The sequence below is a fragment of the Camarhynchus parvulus genome, chromosome Z, assembly GCF_901933205.1.
Source record: "Camarhynchus parvulus chromosome Z, STF_HiC, whole genome shotgun sequence".
NCBI classification, from domain to species: Eukaryota; Metazoa; Chordata; class Aves; order Passeriformes; family Thraupidae; genus Camarhynchus; species Camarhynchus parvulus.
The window spans coordinates 68,099,487-68,126,697 of record NC_044601.1 but is presented as its reverse complement, the minus strand read 5'-3'; the positions used below and the strand labels follow the sequence as shown (position 1 = coordinate 68,126,697).

General features: G+C 44.4%; 2 protein-coding genes across 6 annotated transcripts in view; one reads left to right on the top strand and one right to left on the bottom strand.

Annotated features, from left to right (window-relative positions):
• The first annotated feature begins 113 nt into the window (after nucleotides 1-113).
• HDHD2 (haloacid dehalogenase like hydrolase domain containing 2) lies at nucleotides 114-13,057 on the top strand. Of its 4 annotated transcripts, none has more exons than XM_030968848.1 (8): nucleotides 115-153; nucleotides 467-535; nucleotides 2,278-2,394; nucleotides 5,115-5,323; nucleotides 7,522-7,606; nucleotides 10,726-10,942; nucleotides 11,672-11,735; nucleotides 11,979-13,057. In XM_030968848.1, the coding sequence occupies exons 3-8, from the start codon at nucleotides 2,294-2,296 to the stop codon at nucleotides 12,080-12,082; spliced, it is 780 nt and encodes a 259-aa protein (XP_030824708.1). In that variant the 5' UTR covers nucleotides 115-153; nucleotides 467-535; nucleotides 2,278-2,293; the 3' UTR covers nucleotides 12,083-13,057. The 4 variants fall into 4 exon arrangements, with proteins under 4 accessions (XP_030824710.1, XP_030824708.1, XP_030824709.1 ...); XM_030968849.1 differs by having other exon boundaries at nucleotides 148-255; XM_030968850.1 differs by lacking the exon at nucleotides 467-535 and having other exon boundaries at nucleotides 114-153.
• Nucleotides 13,058-14,927: 1,870 nt separating this feature from the next.
• KATNAL2 (katanin catalytic subunit A1 like 2) overlaps nucleotides 14,928-27,211 on the bottom strand; it is a 29,225-nt gene continuing 16,941 nt past the window's right edge. For both annotated transcript variants that reach the window (XM_030968846.1, XM_030968845.1), the window contains exons 11-16: nucleotides 26,177-26,295; nucleotides 24,040-24,131; nucleotides 22,389-22,499; nucleotides 16,823-16,985; nucleotides 15,678-15,780; nucleotides 14,928-15,345 (exon numbers count right to left, since the gene is read on the bottom strand). In XM_030968846.1, the coding sequence (XP_030824706.1) occupies nucleotides 15,206-15,345; nucleotides 15,678-15,780; nucleotides 16,823-16,985; nucleotides 22,389-22,499; nucleotides 24,040-24,131; nucleotides 26,177-26,295 (728 nt within the window). In that variant the 3' untranslated portion in view covers nucleotides 14,928-15,205. The remainder of the gene's footprint in view (nucleotides 15,346-15,677; nucleotides 15,781-16,822; nucleotides 16,986-22,388; nucleotides 22,500-24,039; nucleotides 24,132-26,176; nucleotides 26,296-27,211) is intronic.

The window sequence follows — 27,211 nt, the reverse complement described above, 5'->3', positions numbered from 1 at the left end:
GGCTGAGGTCGGTATTTATTTATGACAATAATCGTTACACTCTGTTTATTATTTGCCGCGCTGGCGGCGGGCGAGCCCGGCGCGGGGCTAGGTGGGCGCGGCTCCGCCAGGACCCCGCGGGCGGCGGGCAGAGCGCGGCGGCGGCGGGAACAGGTCAGTGCCAGTAGAGCCACCCTGGCTGCTCCCCCCTCTGCTCCGCGTGGGTGCGTCCGCCGCCTTCGGCCGCGAATGGGCGGGCGGAACCATCGCCGTCAGGTAAAGGGGAGCCCGCCGCGGTCGGGACTCCCCCGGTAGGGAATGGGCCAGCCTGTGTGCCCGTTGTGAGCTGGCGGGAAGGGGCGGTACCATCCCCGCCAGACGGGGGTTTTGGGGGACGGGAGGGCACACCTCTGCCATCCCCATCCTTCCACCGAGGGACATATATAACCGCATATATCTCTATAGAATATATCCCTCTTTCCCTTAGGTTTTGTCTTGTGTTCCTCGTGTCCTTGTCCCAGAGAGCGGGGTTGGGGTGTCTCTTTGTCCTGACAAGGTGAGTTTTCCTTGGGATGTGATTAGAAAAACTGAGGTTCTGGAGGCTTTTTAGGACTTCTTGGCAGTCCATAAGCTTTTTCCTTAAAATCAGGGTGTGCTGAAAATGGCTCTGCTGATAACTTCCATATTTCCCAAATAAATGCATTGTGAACAGCAGAACCGATGGAAATGTAGGGTAAAAATAAAATAGTAACAGTGAAATTAAAACAGTAACACTAGTAATGGTAGTAATAATAATAATGATAGTAGCATTTTCCATTGAAATTGATGAAGCTTCTTTAGGAGTTCTGTTTTCAGCTGTGTGTCTTTAACATTTAACTTTGGCTTTCGTATCAACAGGTATACAGTAAGAGAAGCATTTTATTTATTTTCTTATTGCAGAGAGCCAGCAGGAATAAGGATAGTGGAATATCAAAGTTTCCTGTTGTGTGTGTGTGTGTGTGCCATGTACCTCAGACCCCAGGCACACATGACCATTTATAAAACTGTCTGCAAAGATAAAACTGACAGAAATTTATTAGGGCAGGTTCCAGTCATGGTGTTGACTACTTTGTGTGCCTTTTTAAAAGTACAGACATGCTACATGCTGTGTGTAACCAAACCAGCTGAACACAAAACTGTGGTCACTCGTAGGCTTGGCAGATCCCAGAGTGGTTTGGGTAGAAGAGGACCTTAAATCTCATCCAGTGCCACCCCCTGCCATGGCAGGGACACTTCCCACTGTCCCACGCTGCTCCAAGCCCCATCCAGCCTGGCCTTGGGCACTGCCAGGGATCCAGGGGCAGCCACAGCTGCTCTGGGCACCCTGGGCCAGGGCCTGCCCACCCTCCCAGCCAGCAATTCCTAATTCCCAATAGCCCAAAATCTGTCCCTGCCCTCTGGCAGTGGAAGCCATTCCCTGGGTGCTGTCCCTCCATCACTTGGAAGTTGTCCCTCAGGTACTGAAAAGCCAAAATCAGATCACCCCAAAGCTTCTCTTATATTATGCCAACTCTTTCAGCCTTTTCAGATGATTGTTGTCTAATGAACTGGAGAAAACTGTGCTGTATTGGAGCTGTATTGGACATTTTCTGAGAAACAGCTCCTCAGACTTGTTCATGGAGTAAAATGCAGTGCTTGCAGCCCACATGAGGGGAGGTGTTTGTTTCTGGCGAAAGATCTTTAGCCAGGGGACTCAAACATCACCTCTCTGTTCCTCCCCTGGTGCCTTTACCCTTCAAATCCTGGCTTTTATTTTGGGCTGAGTATGTGGAACCAGAAAAACTGCCCTTTTTCAAGAGCATGGAATGACCCTTCAAGGTGCTGGATTTACCTGAGCCCTGAGAGCTTTCAGGCTAAAAATCTGCAAAAAACCTCACTGTCACCACTGAGCTGCCTCAGAGTGGCTGTGGTGTGGGCTGCATCACTCTTACAAAAAATAAAATCAGCAATTTCCACTTTGGCCGAGCATTTTGAGCTTTACGGCCAAAATGCAGCTTTAGAGACACAGCTTTAGAGTGCTATGTCTTTATTTTCACAGTTGGTGTTGGTGGGACTTGCTGAAATATTCTTGCTGAGGCCTTGCGCCAGCAATCCCAGGCCTAATGGCCCTCTCTCCCCAGAACCCTTGAGTCCTTCAGAGAGCTTTATTTTATTTTGATGCACTTAAAGAACAAACAGCACCCGATTTCCACAGAGTCTTTGTGAGGAAAAACACCCCCCTCCATATCAATTATGTGGGTTTTTTTTTTAACTCCTCAGCCTGTCCCCGGGCACGATGGCGGCGCGGCGCGCGCTGAAGGCCGTGCTGGTGGATCTCAATGGCACCCTCCACATCGAGGACTCGGCCGTGCCCGGTGCCCAGGAGGCCCTCAAAAGGCAAGTTTCCCCTCTCTTCCCCTCTCTGGGAGGTTGTGTCAGTGCTGTTTGCATAAAGGGGTGGGTGAGTGGGGTGAGCATGTGGCCGAATCCTTTGCGCTGTGTTCGTGCCAGGAGAGCTGAGCAAAGGGTGGTCGGAGATACTGGTGTCACCTGAGCCCCTACTGCTTTCCTCAGTGGCTCTTCCTGTATTTTCTAAGCCTTTTTTAAAGATAAAACCCTCAATATTCAAGGTGTCTCCACTGATTCAGGTGAGACAGCCACCACTGAAGTTGAGTTCTGGTGAATTAACCCCAAAATCAGTTCAGCTGAGCTGTTCCTCAGGGCTCTGATCCTCTGTCAGATCTTTTAGATCTGTGCTGAGATAAAGTGGGATAACAGAAAAGCTTGGTCTAGGGAGCAAGGCAACCTCTGCAGAGCTTTTATTTCATTCAGACAACACTTTTCTCAGTTATTACTGTTTTTAAAGTTTCTTTCTGCTAGGTAGGCTATGCCATTTGTTTTTTCTTTTGTAGGAATTTCAAGACATTAATAAACAGGGCAGTCAAATTAACTCCTTCTCTTGTGGTTAAAGGGTGCCTAAAGACACTGAGGCACAGCAAAGTGATTGATTCTGACCAAGTGGTGAAATAGGACACACAATCCCAGGAATATTTGTGGTATTTTTCTGGAGAACACATCTTGCAATGGACGAGAAAAAATCCCAGAGTTACAGGTGATATTGTGGTGAATGAAGGGGGACACTTTAGTATTCTGGGGCACTAAGGATTAATCAGGATATGGGAGCAGAACTGAACTCTCTACTGGAGCTGAATAGGCTGCTAAGAGTTTTATACACCTGAACTGTAGCTCAGAGGAAAAGTTCACAGAGGGTTGAAAAAGCTGCATTTCCCACAGGTAGTACTGTGGAAATGATCATGTCCTTAAGATGTAAAATTGCAAGGAAGTAAAAACTGCTGAAACACTGGGTACTCATTCATTGCTGTTTCGCTCACTGCACTGTTTCCTGCTGTGGGAGAAATGAGAGTCAATGTTCCTGAAATTCCATATAATGTATATGTGCTGTCACAGGTATGGAGGGCAGGCGGCAGAGAAAACAGCCAAGTCTTTTGGCTCAGAGGTTTGAAAAAAATTATCATACTCTCTTTTCTGCCAGTCCACATTCCTGTCCTTCTCAAAGAGAAGCTGGAAGGAATGGCATGCAGCTTGCTTAGGGAACAAATGGAGAGGTGCCTATTTTAGGGTTACTACATTCACAGTGCCCTATTGAGATCCAGAGGGAAAAATCATATTAATTTATTTTATTATCAACCAGGGGACTCTTTTATTAGCTCATACCTGTGAACGGTCAGTGTAAAACAAGAGATAAACAGGAGAAGAAGTGGCAGGTGGAAGCAAGTCTCCAACTTTTATTCTGATGTTCTCCACACAGTCCTGATGCCTGTGTTTGTTCCTATAGCAACAGAGAAAGTGATGGTGGGGGAATAATTAAAGGGAATGGTGTTGAAACTGTCACTTAAAATTATTTGATTGTTTGGTAGCATTTACTGTCAGCACAGGGCAATAATGTGGTTTTATGTGATACTGGTGTTCCTTAGGAAAGGGGGAAATGGCTGCAGAAGCTGGCATAAAACCACCACCAAGGTAACACAGGCTCCTGGAGCCTCCTGAACGAGCCACAGCTGCTGGGAAATTCACCCAGCAGTGGAGTTCAGTATATTAATTCAGCAACAAGCTTCTTTTGTTTGCCTATTTTGATCAAGAAGTGGGACTGGCTTATTTATTATGTAGTTTGAATAAAAAGGCTTTTCAGATTAGTTATCATGGATGTGCTGGCTGCTCCTGTGAAGAGGGAGTTGCAATCACTGTTTTCCTCAGGAACCTTTGTGGTAGATGAAGAAGAGGAGGCGAGGATGATTTGTCTTGTCTGGGGGGTGTAATTCTGCTGTCTGTTCCACATCACACAAGTTTTTGTGTGGCACCAGTCACACATGTACTCTTTGCATCTGTCTCGGAATCTCTGCTGCTCAGAGTGACCCTGAGATGTGTTAGGAAGTCTCTTTTCCCAGCCTAGCAGTCAAAGAAGGAGTCAGAACTCTTCTATTCTTGGTCTCAAGGTTGTTTATTGTATCTTATCTATAAAATTCTTTCTCTGACCTGCCGAGGTTTGTCTGGCAGGTTGGGTTGAGGCGCAGTGCCCATCCTTGGGGCAGTGTTGTCTTTTTATACTAAAAACTATGTGTACACTATTTACAATAACTTCCCAATACCTATCACCTATGTTAGACAGTGAGCTTCTACCCTAAAGCAATCTTAAAGTGCCAACATCCCCCAGAAGATGGAGACTAGGAAGAAGAAGGAAAAAGGACAAGGCACGCCCAAATTCCTCCATCTTGGGACCCCGAGCCCCCATTTTAAAAACCCCAAAAATCTATTTTTCACCCTGTGATGAATTCACTATCATTCTACTTAAACTTTCATGGCTTTTAAATCCTCATATAAGGTTGGTAATTGTTTTGTCCATGGGTCAAGATCAAAGGCGCAGGGGTCTTGGGCTCTGTGCCAGGGTCTCTGAGCCCCCTGGGCAGGGGCTCGAGAAGAAGAATTTCCTGGGTTCTGACACATCTGCAGCCCTTTGGGGCTGTTTTTAGCCCCGAAGAGAAGGAGAGGTGTGGGAACAGGAGGAGCCTGTGTCCAGTTTGTCCCTGTGTCCCCCTCAGGCTGCGCAGTGCCCCGCTGACTGTCCGGTTTGTGACCAACACCACCAAGGAGAGCAAGAGGGACCTGCTGGAGCGGCTGACGCGGCTGGGCTTCGACATCGCCGAGCACGAGATCTTCACCTCCCTGACAGCAGCCAGGAACCTCCTGGAGCAGCAGCAGGTGCGGCCCCTGCTCCTGGTGGACGACAGGGCCCTGCCTGATTTCACAGGTGAGGTGCTCCGGAAGCAGCTAATTAATGAACAGCACTTAACGAGGCGTTGTGCTCTCAATTGTCTACAGACCACCAGCCATGGTGGAGCCTGAAATGTGGAACTCTGCAGGGTCATAAAGGTCCTTTCTTCTTTTAAATCACACATCAAACAGCCTGAAGTTCTATCTTCTTGAGGAGCAATGAGAATGGCAGCCAAGGCCTTCAGATAGTCAGGAATTCAGGTAAAACTCAGTGCTTTCCATTCATTTCCAGTGTAAAATATGAAGTAATAGTTATCACCAGGTCATTGGTGCTTTGCTGGACCTACCAGTGCTGATTTTTTTGTAGCAAAGATGTGTCAATTCATGGAATACCTGACTTCCAGCAGAGGTTTTACTCATTAAGACCTTAAAAACCAGTGTGTAGGCACACAGAGCAGGCTGTTTCTCTGTTAATAGATCATTATTAAATGCAAAATCTCCAGGCAATTATTGCTTATCTTATATTGAACATTTAGGTTTCACTCCATGTACTTGGATATCTTCACTGGTGACAGAAGGTTCATCAGCCTGAGTCTTCTAAATTGTCATCCCTAAAGACTTGCTTAAGATCTGCTTTGCTGTCAGATGCTCCCATTTCCCTCCCTCAGTAATCGGGGGAGCAGAAAATTATGTGTTCTCACTTGGACATCAAGAGTAGCAAAGGTACCCCCATTTCTGGCATACGTAGAGTTGAAAACTGTATACTGTACACTCGAAATTTTTTTATTTAAAGTCAAGGCAGCAGAAGTATGGATGGCTTGCCTTGTCCGTGCCTTACAAACTGAAATATGTTGGCTGTGTAATTTAAGTAGGTTCTAATCTTGCCAGGATCAAGGAGTTTTCTGTTAAATTTTGGTGCCATAGTCTGGTCAGAAATTTTCAAAGAGGTCAATGTTCAGGAGAAAAGCCTCTGTGAGAGTAGTGAAACCTGATAATCTGTTCTACCTAACAGCATATCCAGAGAAATGTGCCCCCAGCAATATTCAGCAATATTTGTGCTCCAGGAAGGCTTTCCTGGGTGAGAAACAGCAGAGGCAGCAGCTCTTTCACCAACAGCATTTAAATCAGCTCAGTCTCCATGGTTTTGGGATCTTTCCATGAGTTTTTCGGGACCTGATGCTAATTTTATAAAAGATGGTAGAGACAGAGGTAACATGGGGGCACATTGGTGTATCATCTGTACTACTGGGGTCTGGAATGGGTTGTTTGATTTGTTTTTGCTACAAGGGCTTTGGCTCACATATCCTCAGTACTGCTTTTGGAACATGTAAGTACAGTGGAGAGTGCTTTAAATTCCAGTTAATGGCTGTTATTGAGCCATTCTTGGCTAATCTCTCTGTTGAAGTTGGTCACAGGCAGATGAAGGAATTCTTTCCTGGCTTAAGGGCTCAGATGCTTCTGGGTGATGTCACAAATCCACTGTGGCACCTCTGAGTGGATGTTCTGCTGGCTGAGCCACCTGAGGGGCATGCAGCAGGGGACCTCAGCCAGCCAGTCGCTCTGTTTGTCCTGCTAAAGGTGCAGAGGGTGTGTCTGAAGGTGGAACAAAATCCTCAGCTGATAATATGCCATTAGTAAAACCCTCCTGCTGGTGCTACTCTGCTTCCACTGCTGGTTCTGTCCAGGGGTGGGACTGCAGTGGAACTGTTCACAAGGGCACTAATCCACCTTGAAAAAATACCTTCCAGAAAAGCCCAGACTTATTTAGGATAACAGCTTTTGGGCTGTGTTGCAGTACTGTCTTTATTGTCAGAATCAGACTGATGCATGGAAGAACAGTCAGTGGAATTTCCTGTGGCTAGAGGGAATAGAAAAACTGGATGGGATTCACTTGAATTCCTGCTTTACTGTCTTACAGAGCACATAAATATATGTAGAGAGAGACTCTCAGATGGCAAGCAGTCACTCAATTAAAAGAGAGATTTTTGTGTCCTGCTGCATTTCAGTGGGAGCAGTAGCAGAATCATCCCACAGCTGCTGTTAAGACTGTCCAGATCCTAGAGGATGAAACAGTCTGGATAGACCAGCACCTTTTTCCACATATGCTTTCTTCAGCTATAAAAGACATAAAAGCAGTCTCTGTGCTACGACTGTGTCAGAAAATGCTTGTTTTTGCCTTAAAGTGATTAAATGACTGTGGGCTGCTAAGAGTGAATTAACTCCTGTCTTTCCTAGGGATTGGCACGGATAACCCCAATGCTGTGGTGGTGGGACTGGCTCCTGAGCACTTCCACTACGAGATGATGAACAGAGCCTTTCGGTAAGGCAGCCCCTGGCAGGGGCTGGAGGGGGAGCTCTCTTCTGCTGGGCTCTCTGCTCTTTCTGGGAAGAAAAGGGTGGTAGGAATATCACACATTATGCAGCTTGTGAGGGAGCCACTAATCTTGTGGGATTTGGGCTCTCCACCAGGAATTCAGTCAGTCCAGACCTCAGTTTTACAGCTTTCAGTCTAAATAAACTGCAGAAGTACAGTCACTTCTGTCACTGAGAGGAGCAATTCATCAAGGGGAAATACACAAAACTAGGGATGTGGGGAAGCATTCACAGAATTACTTGTGTTGGAAAAGACCCCCATCCCATAGAGTCCAACCTGTGACCAATCCCCACTGTGTCACCAGCCCAGAGCACTGAGTGCCATGTCCAGGCCTTCCTGGACACCTCCAGGGATGGGGACTCCAACACCTCCCTGGGCATCTCCTTCCAATACCTGGCCAGCCTTTCCATGGGGAAATTCCTCCTGATGTCCAACCTGTGCCTGCCCTGGCACAGCCTGAGGCTGTTTCCTCTTCTCCAAGAGGAGAGGCAGATTCTGTGTTCACAACCCAGCCTTCAGAGCCTGTGTGCTGTAGGGAACGAATCCAGTGTTTAGGGCAGATTATTCCTTACCTGCCTAATGCAGGATATCCAGCAGTATCTTCTGTTCAGGTGTGGCCAGCAGAACCTGTTGGACCAGGTGGGCTATGGAGCTGATCTTGAGTGTTTTATTTTTAATGCTCTTTTTGCCTCTAGGCTGAGGGGTAAGTCAGATCCACACTTCGTCTGTGACCATCCATGAGTGCAGAGCCATGTGTCCTTCTCACTGGTTCTGGCTTGATTCCACACTGTATTTTAACTTGAAAAGCCTTCAGCTTTCAGACACTGGATGTGAGCCTGTTGCTGAGCCCTGGTGATGTGTGGGATGAGCCCTTCCCCATCTTTGCTCACTGGATGGGGGCTACCACAGTTCTGCACCTTGAAATCCAGTGAAAACCCTCATACCAAACACCTTAACCTCTCTTTATAACCATAAAAGTGTATCTGCCCACCAGTGTCTTAGGGAGGTTTCTTGGAGTGAGAGGCCAGTGCTGTCCTCATCAGCTGCCTGTTCTGTATTACATCAACAGATGTTAACCCATACTGACCCTGTCTGCCTCAATAGTGAGCCTTTCCAAAGGCATTGATTTTGGAATTTTATTTTGGGTCATGAGTGGACTCTTAATTTCACAACTGCATGAGGTTAACCTATTGAGTATCCCAATGCTTACATCATTTTATTGATTTGTATTTCTGTCCTAAATATATTAATTGTTGAATAATATACATCGTTTCCTTCGGGCTGAAGACCAAGACACTTAAAAAAGCCAGGAGGGGCTCTGTCTAGCCTGTAACACCTCACTGATTTGTTCTGGGTGTTTCCCCCCATTCTCTATGGGGGATAAACTTTTGCTGGTCTCAGTTCTGTTAGGCCTGATGGCAACACTGGGCACTGGCACATTCTCTTCTTGTCGAGCCTTTCCCTATTCCTTCTCTTTTACTGCTCAGATAATTAAGTCACTTGGGATTTGCATTGAAAATGGAATTGCATCGGGATTGCAGAACTCTGAGGTGAATCTGATTAAATGCAGATATCTAAGCGCAGGTTCCTGTGTCTGTGCTGGTGATCTGGGCTCTGGAGGGATAAGGGAGGCACTTCAGGGCATTTTTTTACTTAATAGTGCTTAAAATAGGACAGTTGAACTGTGCCCTAGGAGTGCCTTTTCCTCTGCACCAACTGTGAGGAGCCCAGGCTGACTAATTATGTGGTAGGCAACTATTCCACTGACACCCAACATTAACTTAGGTAAATCTAACCCAACACGAGTCCCAAAATGAGATACACAGAGTCTGGCCGTTCTCCAGGCACCACTTGAAATGACTGAGACTAAATTTCTCGTCCTTTTTAAGTGGGATTTTGATGCCATGTTTGAAAGAATTCTCTCAGGTGAGATCTCTCCTGCAAACTGCTGAACATAGTGGTTGTGGTGATGCTGTCAAATTAAATTTTACTGTGTCCTAGAGGCATCCTCCCATCATGAACATGTCTGGCTGCTCACAGAAACACAACCCAGCTCTCTTCTTGTTCAGCTTGCTTTGGAATGCATTGATTCAATAGGAGTGTTTTGTGATAATTAAGTGAAATGAAATATCATTTATGCCCTGCTCAGAGCTTCCAGACTGCTCTGCAGACATCCTCCAAGGAGAATCCAGCTCACCTCAGCCAGCCTCCTACAACAGGGGCAAAGCAAGACTTTGTTTTCTTAAAGGCTTTTGTTTTGTTTTGTTTTGTTTTGTTTTGAAAATCAGGGGTTGAGGGGAAAATTAATCCTCCTTTCTGCCCTGACAGTAACAGCCAGTGTTCTACGCTGTTGTGATAAAGATTGGAATGACCTGCATTACCTGGAGAAAGTGTAAAATCAAAGGGAAAATGTTTGGCAGTCCAGATGGCAGTTCAGTGCTTGTTGCACTGAAACTTGGGAGGGGAGGACTGCAATAATATTGCTGTGCTTGGTGCACAAGGATCATTCCTGTAGTGCAGCACCTACACAGCATCCCTTTACTGCAGGACAGGGGGATGCAGTGTCTGCTGTAAGGAAAATCTGCAGAGCACATAACAGAAATGAGTTGCAGGTTCTGTGGAACTGAGCCTGCTCAAACTCCCAGAGTTAACAGGGAAATTCAGAGGGACATGAATGCCTCAAATGTCTTTGAGGTTTTTTTAATGTAACTTGTTACTGTAATTCCTTCAATGCTAAAATATAAAGGTCAAATTATTCATGCTGTATTTGTAAGAAATTGTTCCCTATGAGGGTGGGGAAGCCCTGGCACAGGGTGCCCAGAGCAGCTGTGACTGCCCCTGGATCCCTGGAAGTGTCCAAGGCCAGGCTGGACAGGGCTTGGAGCAACCTGGGACAATGGAAGGTGTCCCTGCCCATGGCAGGGGGTGACACTGGATGAGCTTTAAGGTCCCTTCCAACCCAAACTATTCTGGGATTGTGTGTGAGTCACTTGAGGCCTTCAGTTGTAAATATAGTTGCTTTAATATAGTTTTTGTACTCTCTTCTTCATTCATTCATTCTTTAGGTTGATTTTGGATGGGGCGCCTCTCATAGCGATCCATAAAGCCAGGTATTTCAAAAAGAAGGATGGCCTGTGTCTGGGACCTGGACCTTTTGTGACAGGGCTGGAGTATGCAACAGACACCAAAGCCACCGTGGTGGGGAAGCCAGAGAAGACCTTCTTCCTGGAGGCTCTGCGGGGCACTGGCTGTGCCCCCGAGGAGGCCGTCATGATCGGAGACGTAAGTGGGCGCAAACCCCTCCTCACTGCCCAGCCTGCAGTGGTGCCCTCGGGGGTGGGCAGCGCCTTAGAGGGGGGCTCCAGAGCATGGAACTGTCATTTCTAGAGAGAAAACAGAGCTGGGGAAGGACCCAGGAGCAGCTAAGGGAGCTGGAAAGGGGGTCAGCCTGCAGAAAAGGAGGCTCAGGGGGGACCTTGTGGCTCTGCACAGCTCCTGACAGGAGGGGAAAGCCAGGGAAGTTGGGCTTTGCTCCCAGGGAACAGGGACAGGAGGAGAGGGAACGGCCTCAAGTTGGGCCAGGGGAAGTTTAGATGGCATGTTAGAGAAAAATCTTCATGAAATAAGACTTTGGGCACTGGCACAGGCTGCCTAGAGCACTGGTGGAGTCCCTATCCCTGGAGGGGTTTAAAAGCTGTGTGCATGTGTGGGACATGGGTTAGTGGTGGACTGCACAGTGCTGGGGGAATGGTTGGCCTCAATAGTCTTAGAGGGCCTTTCCAACCTAAGCAATTCCATGAAAGTTCACAGGATTTAGTGTGTAATCCATGGGGTTTTCTCTCTTACTTCAGTCACTATTTGATCAGGCAGAGAGCACACAGAAAACCACTGCTGTGACAGTGTGACTGAAAGATCTGACTCTGTGTCACTGCTTCTAAGTGAAGTGTAAAGCAGAGAAGGTTATGGAAGTGTCTGTGCCCACTAACCCACTGCTCTCCTGCTGTGTCCCAGGACTGCAGGGATGATGTTGGTGGTGCCCAGCAGGCAGGCATGCGTGGGATTTTGGTAAGGACAGGTAAGTACTTGATGGATTGATTATTTCAGGGGACAGTGGCGCCTTCAGTGGTCTCACCCTGTTCCCAGAAGTGAAGGAGGGCTCAGCATTTGTTTATGGAAGCCTTGTGGGATGTTTTTTGCCCAGATGGGCATTTTCCTGGTTGCTACTGCTATGGCAAGGCTGTAATTTTCAGGAGGTGGGGGAGAGAAAAAAAGTACTTGGAGGAGTTTGGTAAAGTGACTTTGTGTTAATCTGTTACAGGTAAATACCGTCCAGCAGATGAAAACAAAATCAACCCAGGTCCCTACTTAACCTGTGAAAATTTCCCAGAGGCAGTGGAACATATCCTGAAGCAGATGTTGTGAGAAAGGGAACAGGTAGCTTGAAGAAACATCTGCTTCACACCATTTCCTTCATTCTTGCTTCGAAAATTAAGGTCCCAAGATCAGTGTATGTGTGGCATCCATCAGAAACCACCCTGGGCTGTGAGGGGCAGGGGATCCATGTGCGCCCAGCACAGGCACACACAGGGCAATGTTTTCTTATTTTCACTTTTCAAAGAATACCTGATGAAAGGCACTGTCAGGGAAGTGTCACCTTCTCCAGAATAAGCTAAACTGAAAACATGCACTGAAAACACTTGAGTAAATAAAGATCAAACAGAGCCTAAGAGCCTCAGTGGCCTGTAGTGATTTCACTGATGTCTCTGCTCTGCTCTGACTTAAAGGTAGAGATTATGCTCATTTAGAAGTGACTCTTAAATGAAAATATCACCATTGCTTAATAATAACTACTGTGGCTGTCTTTCATTAGAGATCCTGTTATTTGCTTTTCAAATTTTACATAAAATTAAAAACTGTCAGCATTTTACAGATGTTTTAATTAGATCCTGTTATTAAAAAGAATGATACAGAAACAAAACTCTGGTATTAAATGCCTTAGAGACTGTGACTTTTTAAAATTAGGCTTCAGCAGGGTCCTATTAATGCTACAGTTGCAAAATTTCACTTTTGTTGGGGATTTTTTTGTTTCTTTTTAATGTTATGGAAAAAATCCTTCACAAGCCATGGGGACAGATTCCAGTTTTTACAGTTGGTTAGCAGAGCTGTAAAATGAAATTTAATTCTGTAGTGTGCAATGCTTTTCCTATGCACTACATCCCCCAATTTGAACCAACTTTGTAATGATGGTAAATGGCTTTTCTGGTCCATTTGCAAACTGTAATAATCAAAGTCCTTTACAGTTGTTTTACAGTGCTCCTGTGTGTTAAATTATTAGATTGTAATTATGCATTACTGGAGTATTAACCTTATTGAAAATACAGTTTTGTGTTAATGAGCCATGCTCGTTCTTGTTAAACAAAACCATGGTGATGAATGAATTCCTCACATGTGACAGTGTCTCTCTGCAGCCTCCCCTGGTGGGTGGTTACTACGTTCAGATTTAGGCTCTGCCAGGAACAGAATGGGTGTGTGGAGGAGATTTTGCAGTAAAAACACAAGAATAAATCACAGAATCTCGGAATCATATAGGCTGCAAAAGTTATCTAATATCATTGAGTCCAACCATTCCCCAGCACAGCCAAGGCCAGCAGTGACCCATGTCCTCAGGTGCCACATCCACATGGCTTTTAAATCCCTCCAGGTATGGGGACTGCACCACTGCCCTGGGCAGCTGTGCCAGGCCTGGACAATCTTTCCCAGGAAAAAATAATTCCAAATATCCAACCTGAACCTTCCCTGGTGCAACCTGAGGTTGTTTCCTCTCATCATGACACTTTCTGCCTGGGAGAAGAGACCTCTGAGGAACAGAAGCCGTCTTTAGATAGGGACTTGGGCCCTTGTACTGCCAGCTTCATTTTTTGTATAAATTCACACGTCTGGGTTTTGTGCCAGCCATTCTGAACCTGTTGGTTTCTGCTTGCAAGGATGGATGTGAGAGAGGTCTGTGGCCTGGGGTCACAGTCAGGTGCAGGAGGTGGGAGATGTAGCAGCAAAATCCTGTGAAGGTATTTCCCTTGGAGACTTCCAATAATGTGTGACTGATGTGGGAACTAAAAGGAACTGTCAGTGCCTCAGAGGTCCTGGAATGTGCTGGAAAGTTTGCACAACCCTGGTGCTTGGAATGCAGACACACACCAGCCCAAGGAAAACAGAGGGAGAACTGCATGGAGGGGAAGTGTCTTGCTGTGAAGGAAGCAGGATGAGAGAGGGCAGTGATAGGACCTGGAGCCTGAAAAAAGACAAAAAATGAAAAAATGTTGGAATTTCTGATGGGAAGAGTGCAGGACACGTGGCAGTGCTGGCTGCACCTGGCCACATGTGTGAGCAGGACAGTCCCGCGTGGGGGACATTTGGCACAGCCCTGCACAGCTCACTGCAGCCCCCACGGGCAGGGCAGGCTGGCACACCTGGGGAAGGAACTGCAGCATCTCTCCAAGGAGGACAGGCTGAGGGAGCTGGGGCTGTTCAGGGCTGTGAGAGGGCTCTCAGCCCTGGCTGTCCCTGGCTGTCCCTGTGTGCAAGGAGGGTCAGAGCAGGGCCCAGGATCTGCTCCACGCCCAGCAATGGCACCAGAGCCACCAGCAGGGACTGAGCCCAGCAACTCCCCTGCACAGGAGGCACAACTTCTGCCCTGAACAGAGACCAGACAGGGGAGGAGTGTCCCTCACCAGGGATATTCCAGAGCCCTCTGGACACAATGCTGCGTCCTGTGCTCTGGGATGGCCCTGCTGGAGCAGGGAGGTGGCACCAACTGTGATCCCCTCTGGTCCCTTCCAACATGGCCCATCCTGGGGTTCTGCAATTCTGCTTTATGGCTGGCTGCAAACCAGCATTGAGTAGCCACCAATACAGTTTTTAGTTAATTATCCTAAATTTGCTGATTTTCTGCAGTTTTTCTCTTAATTCCTTGCCTTTTTCACCTTGGCAATACCCCAAACCAACAGTACAATAACATGCTTCAAGGCTTTGAACTCAGCTGAAAATAGTGACAAACTAGCCAAATTTACATGCCCTGCTAAGGTCCTGAATTTCACTGAAAGCTCCTATTTTGTGTTTCATTAAGAAGGGTGCAGTTCTCTGCTGGGAAAGCTACACTGACTGTGATGTTCTACAGAGTGTCAGAAATGGAGAATTACACTAATTGTGTATCTGCTTTTAAACTTTGCTCCAGTTCTACCTAAAATCTGTAATGAATAAAGACTGAGAATCAATCAATCAATCAATCAATCTTTTAAGTCTTTATACATAAAATTAAGGCTGCAGGCTTTGTTGCATAGGATTGTACCATCACACTAACTCCAAGAACTTTTTTGAATAAAGAATAACCACAACACCTTCACCCACCCCTGCATTTTGAAAGTAAAGATTTCCCTCTGACACTTGTCGCTGCATTTTGTTCCTTGAAACAACCCTTCCCCATGACCATTTGACCCTTTGGAGGCCACTTTGGATGGCAAATGGCTTGGAGGTTTTTGATTTTTCCTGTCAGACAGACTCAAATTCCCTCTGCCAAGCCGTGTACTTCTGGCTCAGATTCTTTGCTGATGGCTTGGTGTGGGTGATCACATCCAGGAAATCCTCGGTTGTGATTGTGTCCAGCTGGATCATGGGCAAGTTACTGTTACCTAAAGACAAGAGAATTGAATAAATTCTGTTACTATTTACCAAAATACACTTTTTTATATCCATGCCTAGTCCAACACTTAATGTAGGAAAACAACAGACTAAATGTAGTGAGATAAATTAAAAATTGCATTTGTGCTGAGAGCACAGATAATGACAGCTTTAAAAGAAGCCCTGATTTTTAGAAATTTAACAGGGTTTGGAACTGTAGATTTAAAAACTTTCCCAGGCAGATATCAGAGCTCCACCTGCTGGAGTTAGAATGTTCATTCCAAGAGTTACAGCAGGAAATCAGCATTTCCCAGGCCAGGTTCTCTGCTCAGAGCTGAGGTACCTGGCTGATGATTTTCAAGAGCATCGAAAATTTTCCTCACTGGTCTCATGGCTGCCTCCTTGCACACGAGTTTTATGTCTGAGCCAGAGTATCCATTTGTTTCCTGTGAGGGGATCAGAATGATACATTACAGTTCACGAATCAGACATAAATGGAATTTGCAGGCATATATATTGTGTATTTATTTATATAAATATTCGTGAAGTCTATTGCTGTCTGAAATGCACGTTTATATACACGCAGAAACACACACAAATATTTTTTTTTTGTACTGTTCACTCAAAATTATGTAGGTTGTTATTCTTTGAATGCCTGCTTTGAATGCCTGCTATGAATAGCTCATAGGACCAAGGAAAATACTGGGCATTTTTTTACTAAACGCCAGTTTTCTGTAGGTGAAATAAAACCCACCTTTCTGAGTCCATCCTCAGCTTTCCAGTTCATAAAATAAATGTATTTCCTTATGAGCCCAGAAATGAGCAGTATTGTCTGTAAACAGATGTAAGAATCTCAGCTGGGTAAAGTAAAATATTTAAGGGCTGGGACCTTGAGCAACTTGGGCTAATTGAAGGTGCTCCTGCTTATGGCTGGAGGTTGGAACAAGATTATCTCTGAAGTCCCTTACAGCCCAAACCATTTTAGGATTCTGTTTCCAAAGAATCCAGGATGTGACAAAGGGCTACACGAAGGAAGCTGGGGTACCTAGTGAATCTCTTCGCTGCCAAATGCTCTTTTCTGCCACAGCAGTGGAGCTGTGACAAACCCTCCCTACACAATTAACTGTTCATTACCCTGATGAATTGGAAGTGCTCCCAGCTTGGTGAGAGCAGTGATAAAATCTGCTGTTGCTGGATGTCTCCCTGTATTTAAGGCTGAAAAGCTGGCCCAGCAGAGAGGGCCAGCACACACCGTGCTGCGTGAAGACAGCGATTTCTGCGTGTGTCTGTGTGTGTGTGTCTGTCTGTCTGTGTGTCTGTGTGTGCCGTGCCCAGCCCCACGTCCCACCAGTGCCCCTCTGGCTGGTTCCCAGGTGAATTGAGGAGGTGCCCAGCTCCCTGTGTGGCAGTGGCTGCACACCGAGGTGCTGTCCCAGCCCTGGAGGTGCTGTCCCAGCCGTGCCCAGGAGCAGCTGCAGCCCTGCCCACCTGGCTCAGCAGGCTGTAGTCCAGATCCGTCCTGAGCTTCACGCCGCCGCTGTTGCTCAGAGGGGGCAGCCAGTGCTGGATCATCACCCGCCGTGCCTCCTCGCTCGGCAGGTCCACCAGGATCCTCTTCTCCAGCCGCCGCAGCATGGCAGAGTCCAGCTCCCTGCAAGCACAGGACAACAGGGAGCATCTCAGCGTGGAGACTTGGCTTTGACAGCAACACCCTCGCCTAGCTGTGCCAAAAGAAAAAAAAAAGGGTTAATTATCCAGTGCATTCCTGTTCAGTGATATGCTACTTGTGACAGCGATGCTAACAATAACAACCAGAAGTTGCAGTTTCCATCCTTTGCCCTGGTACTCATCTGCAGCATGTCTCATCAGCAACATTTCCCTTTCCCCCTCTGCTATTAAGGAGTCACTACAAATTGCCTGTCTGGGGCACTCTCAGGACTAATTAATTGCTACTTAATAAGGGATGCTCAGTAGGTATAAAATCCAGACTGAAGGTCTTGCATGTGAGGCTGTGTATTATGGCAGAACAGAACACCAAACTGAGACTCCTCCTGCTATGCAAATTACAAATAATTGTTTATGTTATTACTATTTTTATTTGTTTTTATTTATATTTTTATTGTTATGAATAAACAGCCACATTATGAAAAATACCATGTGCAGGGTGAACATACTGGATAAATGTGTCAGTGAGCCAAAAACTGTGATTCTGTCAATGTCAACACTGGTTATGATGTTTTGTCTAAAAAAAAAAAGATAAGAAAAACGTCCTCTACCAGTCTTTCTCTACTGGCCCCATTCAGTCACAGACTCATTATTCCAGTTTAAAATATTATTTAGTCCTCATACCTGGCAAGAAAATCTCGTCCACGGGAAACCCACTTCAAAGTTTCTTGTACAGGCAGAAGAACAGAAGCTCTAAGCATCATTTCCACCTGTGCTGGCTGAGCACAAGGAACCAGCTGCTGGACGGTTGTACCTGCAACCTGGGACTGCAGTTACACTTAAATAAATCTCCCCCTATCTCCAATTCCCTGGGTGAAATATTTTTCCCAGCAAAGTCAATTTTAAAGCAACAAAAGGAGTTTCTTGTTTCCTTCTAAAAGGAAACCCCCTTTTAGTTCACAGGGAGTTCAAAGCCAGCTCAAGATGGATTTGTAGCCCAACGCCAGAGCTGATTTCTGTCACCATTGTTGACTTATCCTTATTTTTTTTAACAGCAAGTTTCTATGGCATAGCACATGATAAAAAAACCCAAAAATGGGCTTCCAAATCCCCACACAGGTGTCTGCCCGACCTTAGCATGCCTGGCTGTCAGCTCTGCAGGAACAGAAGTGTCCCTCTCCCCACAATGTCTTGGTTTGGGAGGCCTTGTTCCACATGCACTGATCCAAACAATGAACATGAAAATCAGAAAACCAGGAGCTCAGAGGACAACAGGAATTCACTCAGATCCACCCTTGTGCTTGTAATCAAGGCCTCAGAAGTAAATACCAGAATTTGTTAATCAACAGCTGTTGCTATATTGACAATATTATTATTGCTATATTGATATTATTATTTTTATGCTGCTTCAGGTGCTGTCCAATGTTCAGTGCAATGCCTCTTGCAGAGGGTCCCACCCAGCATAGACAAAGAACCATGTTAGTCTCCTTTCATCTTCCAAATGTATTTTTCAGCTCAACTTCTTAAAATTGCCTTGCTTGGATGGAAATAATTACTCTGGCTGATTACCCTTTGCTGTTTTTTACCCATATTAATACCCACATTAACATCATCAGCAAAAGTTCTCAGGGTTTTAGAGGTGCCCACACAGGTATTCTAAAAAGCCTTTGCAGGTGAAGGACAACCACAGCCAGCCTCTGCAAATAGTCTGCAAATCCTCCAAATGACATTTTCATCACTCCTTCTGCTTCAGGCCCCCAAGAACACAGTTTCACAAGCACCCTCAGCCATGTTCTGTAAATAAGTCTCCAACAGAAGTCTCTGCTCTGCCCAGAGGAGCTCTGCCACAGCTGCTCTGTGGCTGTGCCATCCCCAGAGTGTTCAAAACCAGGGTGCTTGAACAACCTGGTCAGTGGAAGGTGTCCCTGCCCGTGGCAGGAGAGTGGAACTAGATGTGCTCTAAAGTGCCTGCCAACCCAAACCACTCTGTGATTCTGTGATTCTGTTTATCCAGAAGGTTACGCTGACCTGTTGGCTGAAGAGGGAAATAAAGAAACAATGTTTTTGCTATCTTGAGTGTTTAGGTTGTTGCTGAATTGTTTTGTCAGTGATCAAATGCAAGGTTAAGTGACATTAACCAGAGCAGAATACAAAGCACTGAGCCAACCTAAATATTCTCTGAAACAACAGCCAATGGGAGTACTGAGAGATGCTCATGAAAAGATAAACAAAGCTCTACAGATCCATAAGATGGATGGCTTTTTGCAATTAACATTAGGAGGCATCACAGATTCACAAAATGGTTTGGGTTGGAAGGTAAGAATCTATCCGTGTGCACCCCAACTTCACCCATCCTGAGGGTAAGGGTGAGAAGAAAACAGCACTGCAATGAAAACTGAATTAAATGTGCTGATACAGTAGGAAACATTCACTCCATGATTAAGGATCTCTTTATTCCTTTACTAGCAAGGCCTTTATTTTATTTAATTACATTCAACCATTTCAACAAGTAATTTGTTAATAGAAACACCTTGCAGATGAGCAGCAGAAAGCAGGGCTGGGCAGCAAGCACAGGCCGAAGAGGAAGATCAATAGCTGCAGTGCAGCTTAGGACACTGTAAAGAGCTTTGTTTAGGCTTCTTTTCATTCTTCTAAAAGCAGCTTGGTACTAATTTTTTTTCCTGATCAATAAATATCTATGTTAAACAAATCTCTTGAAATCCAGCTTAACAACAAATGTTTGCAAGAGCACAGGCCAGTGCTGTGAAGCCACAGCTTAGGTGGCAGTAGGTCTTTTGATATTTTGTTGTGAAATATTCCCGTGGAGATGAAGTCTAGGTCTGACAGTAGGAGCTAAATGTCACCTAATGCTCATAAAAATAATCTGTAAATATATAGTTGGGATCCTAAAAGAGGTTTAAAACCTGCCGACCTCTCTGGAGGCAGATAATCCCAAATTCCTCAAGGCTGGAGAACCCCAGTGACGTGAAAGCTCAGGCTTTCACCAGGCTTTCCATCCTCCTCAAACACCTTTCTAAGCATTTGCCCAGCTCCTTCTTAAAGCATTTTCTCTGTGGTAGGAACATTTCCACCACACAAGAGAGAAAGTCCAGAAGGAAGTTCTAAAGTCTCAGATATAAAACTTTCAAAAGTGAACACCCCAGCTGTCACTCTTGTTCCAACACAGACTGACTGCTTTCTTTCTGGGCAGGTCCCTCAAAACAGAAACCTTGTCATTTTGTCTCAACCTTAAAAAAAGGCTGTCATTTTGGATGTTTCAAGGAAGCAATTTTGCAGAAATTAGAACTTCAGTATTATAAAATGATCAAAAATCAAATACATAAAATACTTAAAACTGAATTCTGTGTATTTTACACAACTTCCCAGAAAGCTTATTGATTGTATAAGGCAGATACAGGGTAACAAAACACATGCAAAAATCTCTCTGCATGGATTATTATCTCACAGGATAATTTAAGAGATCACAGGTGCAGTGCACTGCTCAGAGCTTCTTCAGAAAGGGCAACAATGCTGCAAGAACATAAACATCTATATTGTATTACTAACAGACAGACAAATGTATTAATACTGTATTAATTCTCTTTCAAACTTAACTGTCCACAAAGAGAACAGTTATTTTTTTCAGCATTTTCTTACACAACTAGAATACAATTAAATCTCATTCAGCTCGGTTCCTTTTACATAGATATTGTAACAAAATGGGGAGGATTTTGCACTGATTTAAATTCATGAGTTTGTCCAAGACATAAATCCCTGAAACCAACACACAGACTTTGCTATTATGGCTATAAAAAGGAACCCATTGTAGCTCTGTACTCACACTTTTGGGCCAGAGTAGGGACCAGCCTCACTTAGTACAGTTAACTTCTATGCAAATTTTAGGTGTTCACACAGCCATTCTTTCATTTAAAGAGCCTGAACACCCTGGACAAAACAAGCTAGGCTTACCTGCCACATGGAACTGATTGAAAATAATACCTTTGAGCCTCAATTCTCAGTCAAAAACTCCAAAAAAAACTTCTGTTGTTTAATTCTATCTGCCTGTTCCCTGGACCTTTTCAGCCAGGCCTGACAAAAAAGGGATCAGCTGACAAGAGGAATAAAACATTACCACAGACTTTGTGAGAGAACATTTGGTGATATGCACAACCAAAATGTGCATTTGTATGTTCAAAATAACACACGCTTTAGGACTTTAGACTTCTTTATAAGTACTTAAAAGGAAGCAGCTGTGGTTACACACCCAGTGACATTCAGACTCAAGATACTCCCAACAGTCTGCTGATCACAACCTGGAGCTCTCCAGTCACAAAGAGAGGCTCTTCCAACATTTGTACCCATGGCAACTTCGTAAGATTCAGCCAGAAATCACTGATCTTGAAAAACAATCCATAAATGAAGCCTGTAGCTTTGTGGGTGCAGAGTCCTCTCTGGCTCCCAGCTGGTTTTAGGTGCCCTGCTCTGTGTCTGTCATGCTGAAGAGCTGGGCAGGTGTCATCTCACTAAACAAAGCACCTCTAAGTCAAATTTCAAGTTTTGCCACTTGAAATGCAGCTGAACTGCTGCTCACATGAGGTCATTCCACAAACATGTCCCATTGGGCTCCAACAAATAACTCCCAGACTATGGCTTGAAGTCCCCTGGAAACAGGGCTGCTGTCTTCTCCTGTTCTGACCCATGTGAGAGGGAAACAGATCCACTGTTCTCCATGTGAGAGGGGAACAGATCCACTGTTCTCCATGTGCCTTTAGTGACAAGAGTATCCAGAAAGATCTCAGTGCTGTGAGGATCAGCAGCTCCTCTCCTGAGCACTCACAGTTGTTACACTACAAATGTTACCTCCCTTCCTTCTCCTCTCCAACTTGTCTTGTTCCCAATACACATCCTGCCCAGCTTGATGAAATTCCACAGTTCAAATCTTAGACTGTTTTTTCTTCTATACTAAATTGTGTGAAGAAACTGGAGAATTTTGTCCCTCAACTTTTCAAAGTCACATTTGATACTAATAAAATCCAACATTCCTATTTACGGAGTATCCTTCTAAGCACCAGATGTTTTAAGCACCTTACAGTTCCAGGCTGAAAACCCTTCTTAGCTTAAACATAGTAAATAACTTGCCTATAAAGTCAAATACTCCATTTTAAATATTAGCAGCTGGTACAACCAGCATATGTTGACTTTATTATGGATTATTCTCATGTGACACAAATAGCAAGAATTGAAGAGTTTAAAAGTAAAAGCTCAAAATTAATCTTTAAATGCTTTAACCAAATATCAAGGCTTTTTCTGCAGAAGTCTAAATAAAATCTTTATCTGTGCTTAGAAGCTCATGAAAATGTATTCAAAATGTACTCTCTGGATCTCTTACCATGGCAGATTGGAAGCTGCTAAAACAAATACAAGATCATCAGATCGGGCCAGGCCATCCATCTGCACCAGTAATTCCGTTTTCATCCGCCGACTTCCTTCATGTTCACCACTACCAAGATTCAGAGAAACGGTATTTGCTCAGTGCATTAATCATCTCTATTTATACAGTGTCATTCACAGCAACTGAGCCCTTGTCACAGTTTTGCCCCAGTTCAAAGCATGATTAAGCTCCATTAGCTAACATCTAAGCATTAAAATCAAGCTTTCTAATGATTACTTAAATGGACTCTTTTTAGTGCATTAAAATGAGGAGAATTCACTCTTACTGAATCCAAAGAAAATATTTATTTGGTTTTTTCTTCATGTTAATCTCCATGCAAGACCAATATTTACTGCAAAATACCTAGGGCTCCAATTGATTGATTGACAGATTGATCTACAGCAGGGAATTCTTATAATTCTTATATAGTGATAGTTGCCATTAAATAACTGGTACACCCTCCTCTTCAGAGTAGCATTTTTCCGTGACTGAATGTGAAATGGCCATAAGAAAATAAAACTACTACTGAATTCAACATTTTGCAAAATGTTCTATCAAAAGAAAACAGAAAAATACACTGTACTGATATGAATTTAGACAAGGGGCAGAGACCACACAGAAAGGATCCTTCTTCAAAAAAGGAGAACTTAAGCAAAGTGCTAAGAACTCTGGCCCCAATACAGGTAATCTGTTTTGCAGAAAACCAGCTGGAACTCTTGGTTCCAGATGTGAAGCTCTCGGAAACTCCTGGATCAAGCCCAGGGAAAACATCGGGACATTAGATGGTAAGGGCTGCAGTTCAGGTTTAATGACTTATTTCTGCAAAGGCATTCAAATATCAGTGCCAAGTCAGTATTTAATAACTCCATGTAAAAATAAGTACAGCATCTAGGATAAAAGTCCTTATTAGAATATATAACCCAGTGATGTTAATGAGAGCTTTTAAATGTACATATGAAGAACAAATCTGGCTCATAATTTGCATCTATTAAGTGAGAATGACTAGAAATATCATCTTTACAATAGGACATACTCTATTTACAAACAGTAAGCATACAATATAGACATACAATACAATATATATAAAATAATCATGTAATTCACTGTACATAAAATCCCCTGTAATGGGTTCCTAATGGTTGTAACAATATTTTTATATTTCTCTGGCTTCTTTCCCATCCCTAACCTTTTTTTAATGTGTTTTTAACTAAAAATTCTCTTGTATCTTGGATTTAAGTAACAACATACTTACAGTCCTGCAATGGGAAGTCCTGACAATGCCACCAAAATCTGTCACTAATGGAAATGCCATTCCACTGTGTACACTCCCTATTACTCTGCCATGCCTGTGTTCAAAGTGTCACAAAACAAGCTACCTCTTACTTACCTCTAACAATTCACCTGTTGTTTCCCTCACAACTGCCCTTTATTTCCATTTTAAACCCCTTTAAAGTACAGCACAACTGGTTATAAAGCCCTGCACCTCCCTCCCTCTTGCTGTCCCTGTAACCCCTTGCTGATTCTCAAAGAAGCTCTCTTGCTTCTCTGCTGTGACTGACACAAGCACAGCACCTCTCTCTTTTCATCCCAAAGCGGTCCCACCAGTTACCCAGGAACAGTGCCTCTTTGACTCATAACTGACTCCAGCTCATCCAGGAAAATTGTGGAAGGAGCGTGGTACCGGGCGAGCTCAAACAACACCTGCCAGAGAGAAGAGTAAATGTGAAACTGACACAAGAAGGCACTAAAGTGAACTGGCATGGAAGATAAATTAACAGCACCCACATCCCAGGGGATATCTGCTGGAAAAAAGCTCTGGATAGGCTGAGGGTCCCTGAATCCTCTCAAAATCTGAGAGGTTTGTAAAGGAGATATAAAGAACACAGCCTTGTAATCCTGTCTTTATGTGTAAATATTTCTGTCTAAATCCTATCAGAGTACTCTGAGAATAATGGGATAGAAGAAAATGATCCATCAGAGGATTCTGGGAACTCCTAAATTGTTACTGAGATTAAACATGTGTCTTTTGTTGTTGCTCCATTTGTACTTTTTTTTTTTTTTAATAAGGATTTGTGGAAAAAAAATGCAGGTCAGCTGAAGCATAATGAAAGAAAATGCACTGATTCTTTTGATAAGAATCAAGCACTCATTTTTTTCATGATCAAAACAAACATAAATTGCTTGAACAATCACAATTTAAAAAATGGACGGAAAGCTGAAACAAAAAATGTGGATCTGCTCTTTGGAGAACGAAGTTTCATCTAATTTTCTGTAAACATGAAGAGGCCTGTGTTAGGAGTAAGAAAACATTGTCAGTTCTTGAATAAAGTGTGTTTTGAGTTTTTAGATAAGTATCACTAACAGTATATTAGTCCAGCACTTTTAAATCTGAACACTTGAAAAATCGAATTTTAAAAGATGCGTATTATTTTCATCACTTTGAGCATGAAACACAGGGTTTTAAGTCATTTGCCCAGAGTAACAAGTAGACTATGACCAGGATACAATTTTACTAGAAATATAATATATAAAATACATAATATATAAAATACAGAAATAACATGTAGAACTAAGTAAAACAGGATGAGAGGACATGCCTCCAAATGACCACAAACCCCATACATACTTCCCCTTCACCACACACATGTGATTTTAGGATATAAATTCACACAATACTTTTCTTAGAGCTCTCTTGATCGACAATCTTACTGCATTTTTTGATTCTGCTGTAACTTTAATTAAGGGTAAAAAGCCACAAATTCAGTATCAATGCATGTGCTGCAGCATGTTCACAAAAGCCTTCTGTATCATGGTGGCAGAAACCAGATTGTCCCCACACACTCCTGCCAGAAAAGAAAATTCCAGGAAGCTACTTAGACAGATGTCAAGAGAATTAGTAAGAGAGAAAGGGAATGTCAGGAGAAAAATATGCAACTTTAAAGGACAAAGGAGGCAGGATGAGTAAGTGTGCTGTAGCCACTGCCTACATTTCAAGAAAGACAAACAATGCCATTTCCAGAGAATAGTTTGCTGTGGCTATCTGTTTCCAAGAGCTCTGCATTTACCTGAAGTGCAGCTCAAGAGATGAGGGTAAGGCAGGTTAAGGGCTTGTGGATTTCCACTGAGCTAGTGGATGTTATGGAGAGATTCAGATGGGCAAAGAACTCCCTTGCCACAAAGATCTTCCAGTCAAGTGCAGATGTAATGTTGTTTCAAGGAAGGTAGTTTGCTGGCAAGTGGGTAAATGCATTTTTGTGTATAAACTAGCAAGGACTCTGCATGGCTCAGCTGTGGTACAAAAGGTTCAGGGGTTCATGTGCAGCATTTTGTGCCACAAAGAACAATTAGGAATTTGGGAATCTAAATTTCATTTTGCCTAGGAGCCAACCCCTGAAAAATGGATGTGAAGTGCTCTGAAGAGGTCACTAAGCACACACTAGTTTGGAACTCTGATGGTCTGACTCCTGATCAGGCAGTCAAAGATCTTTGCTGCCTTCAAAACATCTGCTCCATCTTACATTACAGAACTGAAGTCCCACAGCAAGAATCCATTATGAGATTTCTACAGAAGTGATTAGTTGTTCCTGCTTTCAGAACTAGGTATAAACAAAGCCATGTTTTGTCTAAATCAGAAAAGATTATGAATATCAGAGGAACACTTGTTTCCAGTTCTGTGCTGAACCCAAGTTCTTCAAGGGGGAAAATGATGTTTGCTAAAGTATAATGCATGAGAGAGGAATTCTTACCCGGACAAGTTTTTCTGAATCACCCCTCCATTTGCTGACAATGGTGGAGGCTGATATGTTGAAAAAGGTTGTATTGCATTCTGTGGCAACAGCCTTAGCAAGCAAAGTTTTTCCAGTACCTACAAACAACAGTGTTTGAGAAAATCACTCTCCAAAGTAATAAAATGTGAATGTTTGAACAATTTCCCCTCATCCTACTACCAGTCAGGTAAAACCAGTAAAAAACTCATAGGATGGTTTGGGTTGAAAGGGACCTTTAAATGCCATTGAGTCCAACACCCTGCAATGACCAGAGACACCTTCCACTATCCCAGGCTGCTCCAAGCCCCATCCAGCCTGGCCTTGGGCACTGCCAGGGATCCAGGGGCAGCCACAGCTGCTCTGGGCACCCTGGGCCAGGGCCTGCCCACCCTCCCAGCCAGCAATTCCTAATTCCCAATAGCCCAAAATCTGTCCCTGCCCTCTGGCCCTGGGAAGCCATTGCCTGGCTGCTGTCCCTGCATGCCTTGTCCCCAGTGGCTGTGCAGCTCTCCTGGAGCCCCTGGAGGCCCTGGCAGGGGCTCTGAGGTGTCCCTGGAGCCTTCTCTTGTGCAGCTGAGCAGCCCCAGCTGTGCCAGGCTGGCTCCAGAGCAGAGGGGCTCCAGCCCTCAGAATATTTTGCGGCCCTTTCAGGATTGTTTGGAGAAACTCGGGTAATACAGAACTGCAAATGCAGATTCTCCAGATCCTGAAGTAGTGCATGCTGAAATGGTCAGATGCCTTCTGTGGCAGAAACACCTAAACATTTGCAGGAAAAAATGGATTTCATTGCAGAGAGAGGCCTTGCAACCTGACTCAGGTGGTTCTTGTGCCCTCTGCCCCCTTCCAGCCACATCCTGGTGTCAAAATGGAGCAATGGGAGGAGGGAAGCTGCACTAACAAGGAAAACACCCAGCTAGAAGAAGGCAAAGCTTCCACCCCATTCCCAAAACAACCCCTAAAACAGAAGAAAGGAGTAAATCCATGGCAGATTTATTGACGTATCATAGGATCATG

Bases quoted from the DNA above. Each gene is read 5' to 3' on its own strand.
- HDHD2 (XM_030968850.1), top strand. From the start codon at position 2,294: ATGGCGGCGCGGCGCGCGCTGAAGGCCGTGCTGGTGGATCTCAATGGC. The intron at 7,607-10,725 runs GTAAGGCAGCCC...TTCATTCTTTAG, and splicing joins ATGATGAACAGAGCCTTTCG to GTTGATTTTGGATGGGGCGC. The intron at 10,943-11,671 runs GTAAGTGGGCGC...GCTGTGTCCCAG, and splicing joins AGGCCGTCATGATCGGAGAC to GACTGCAGGGATGATGTTGG.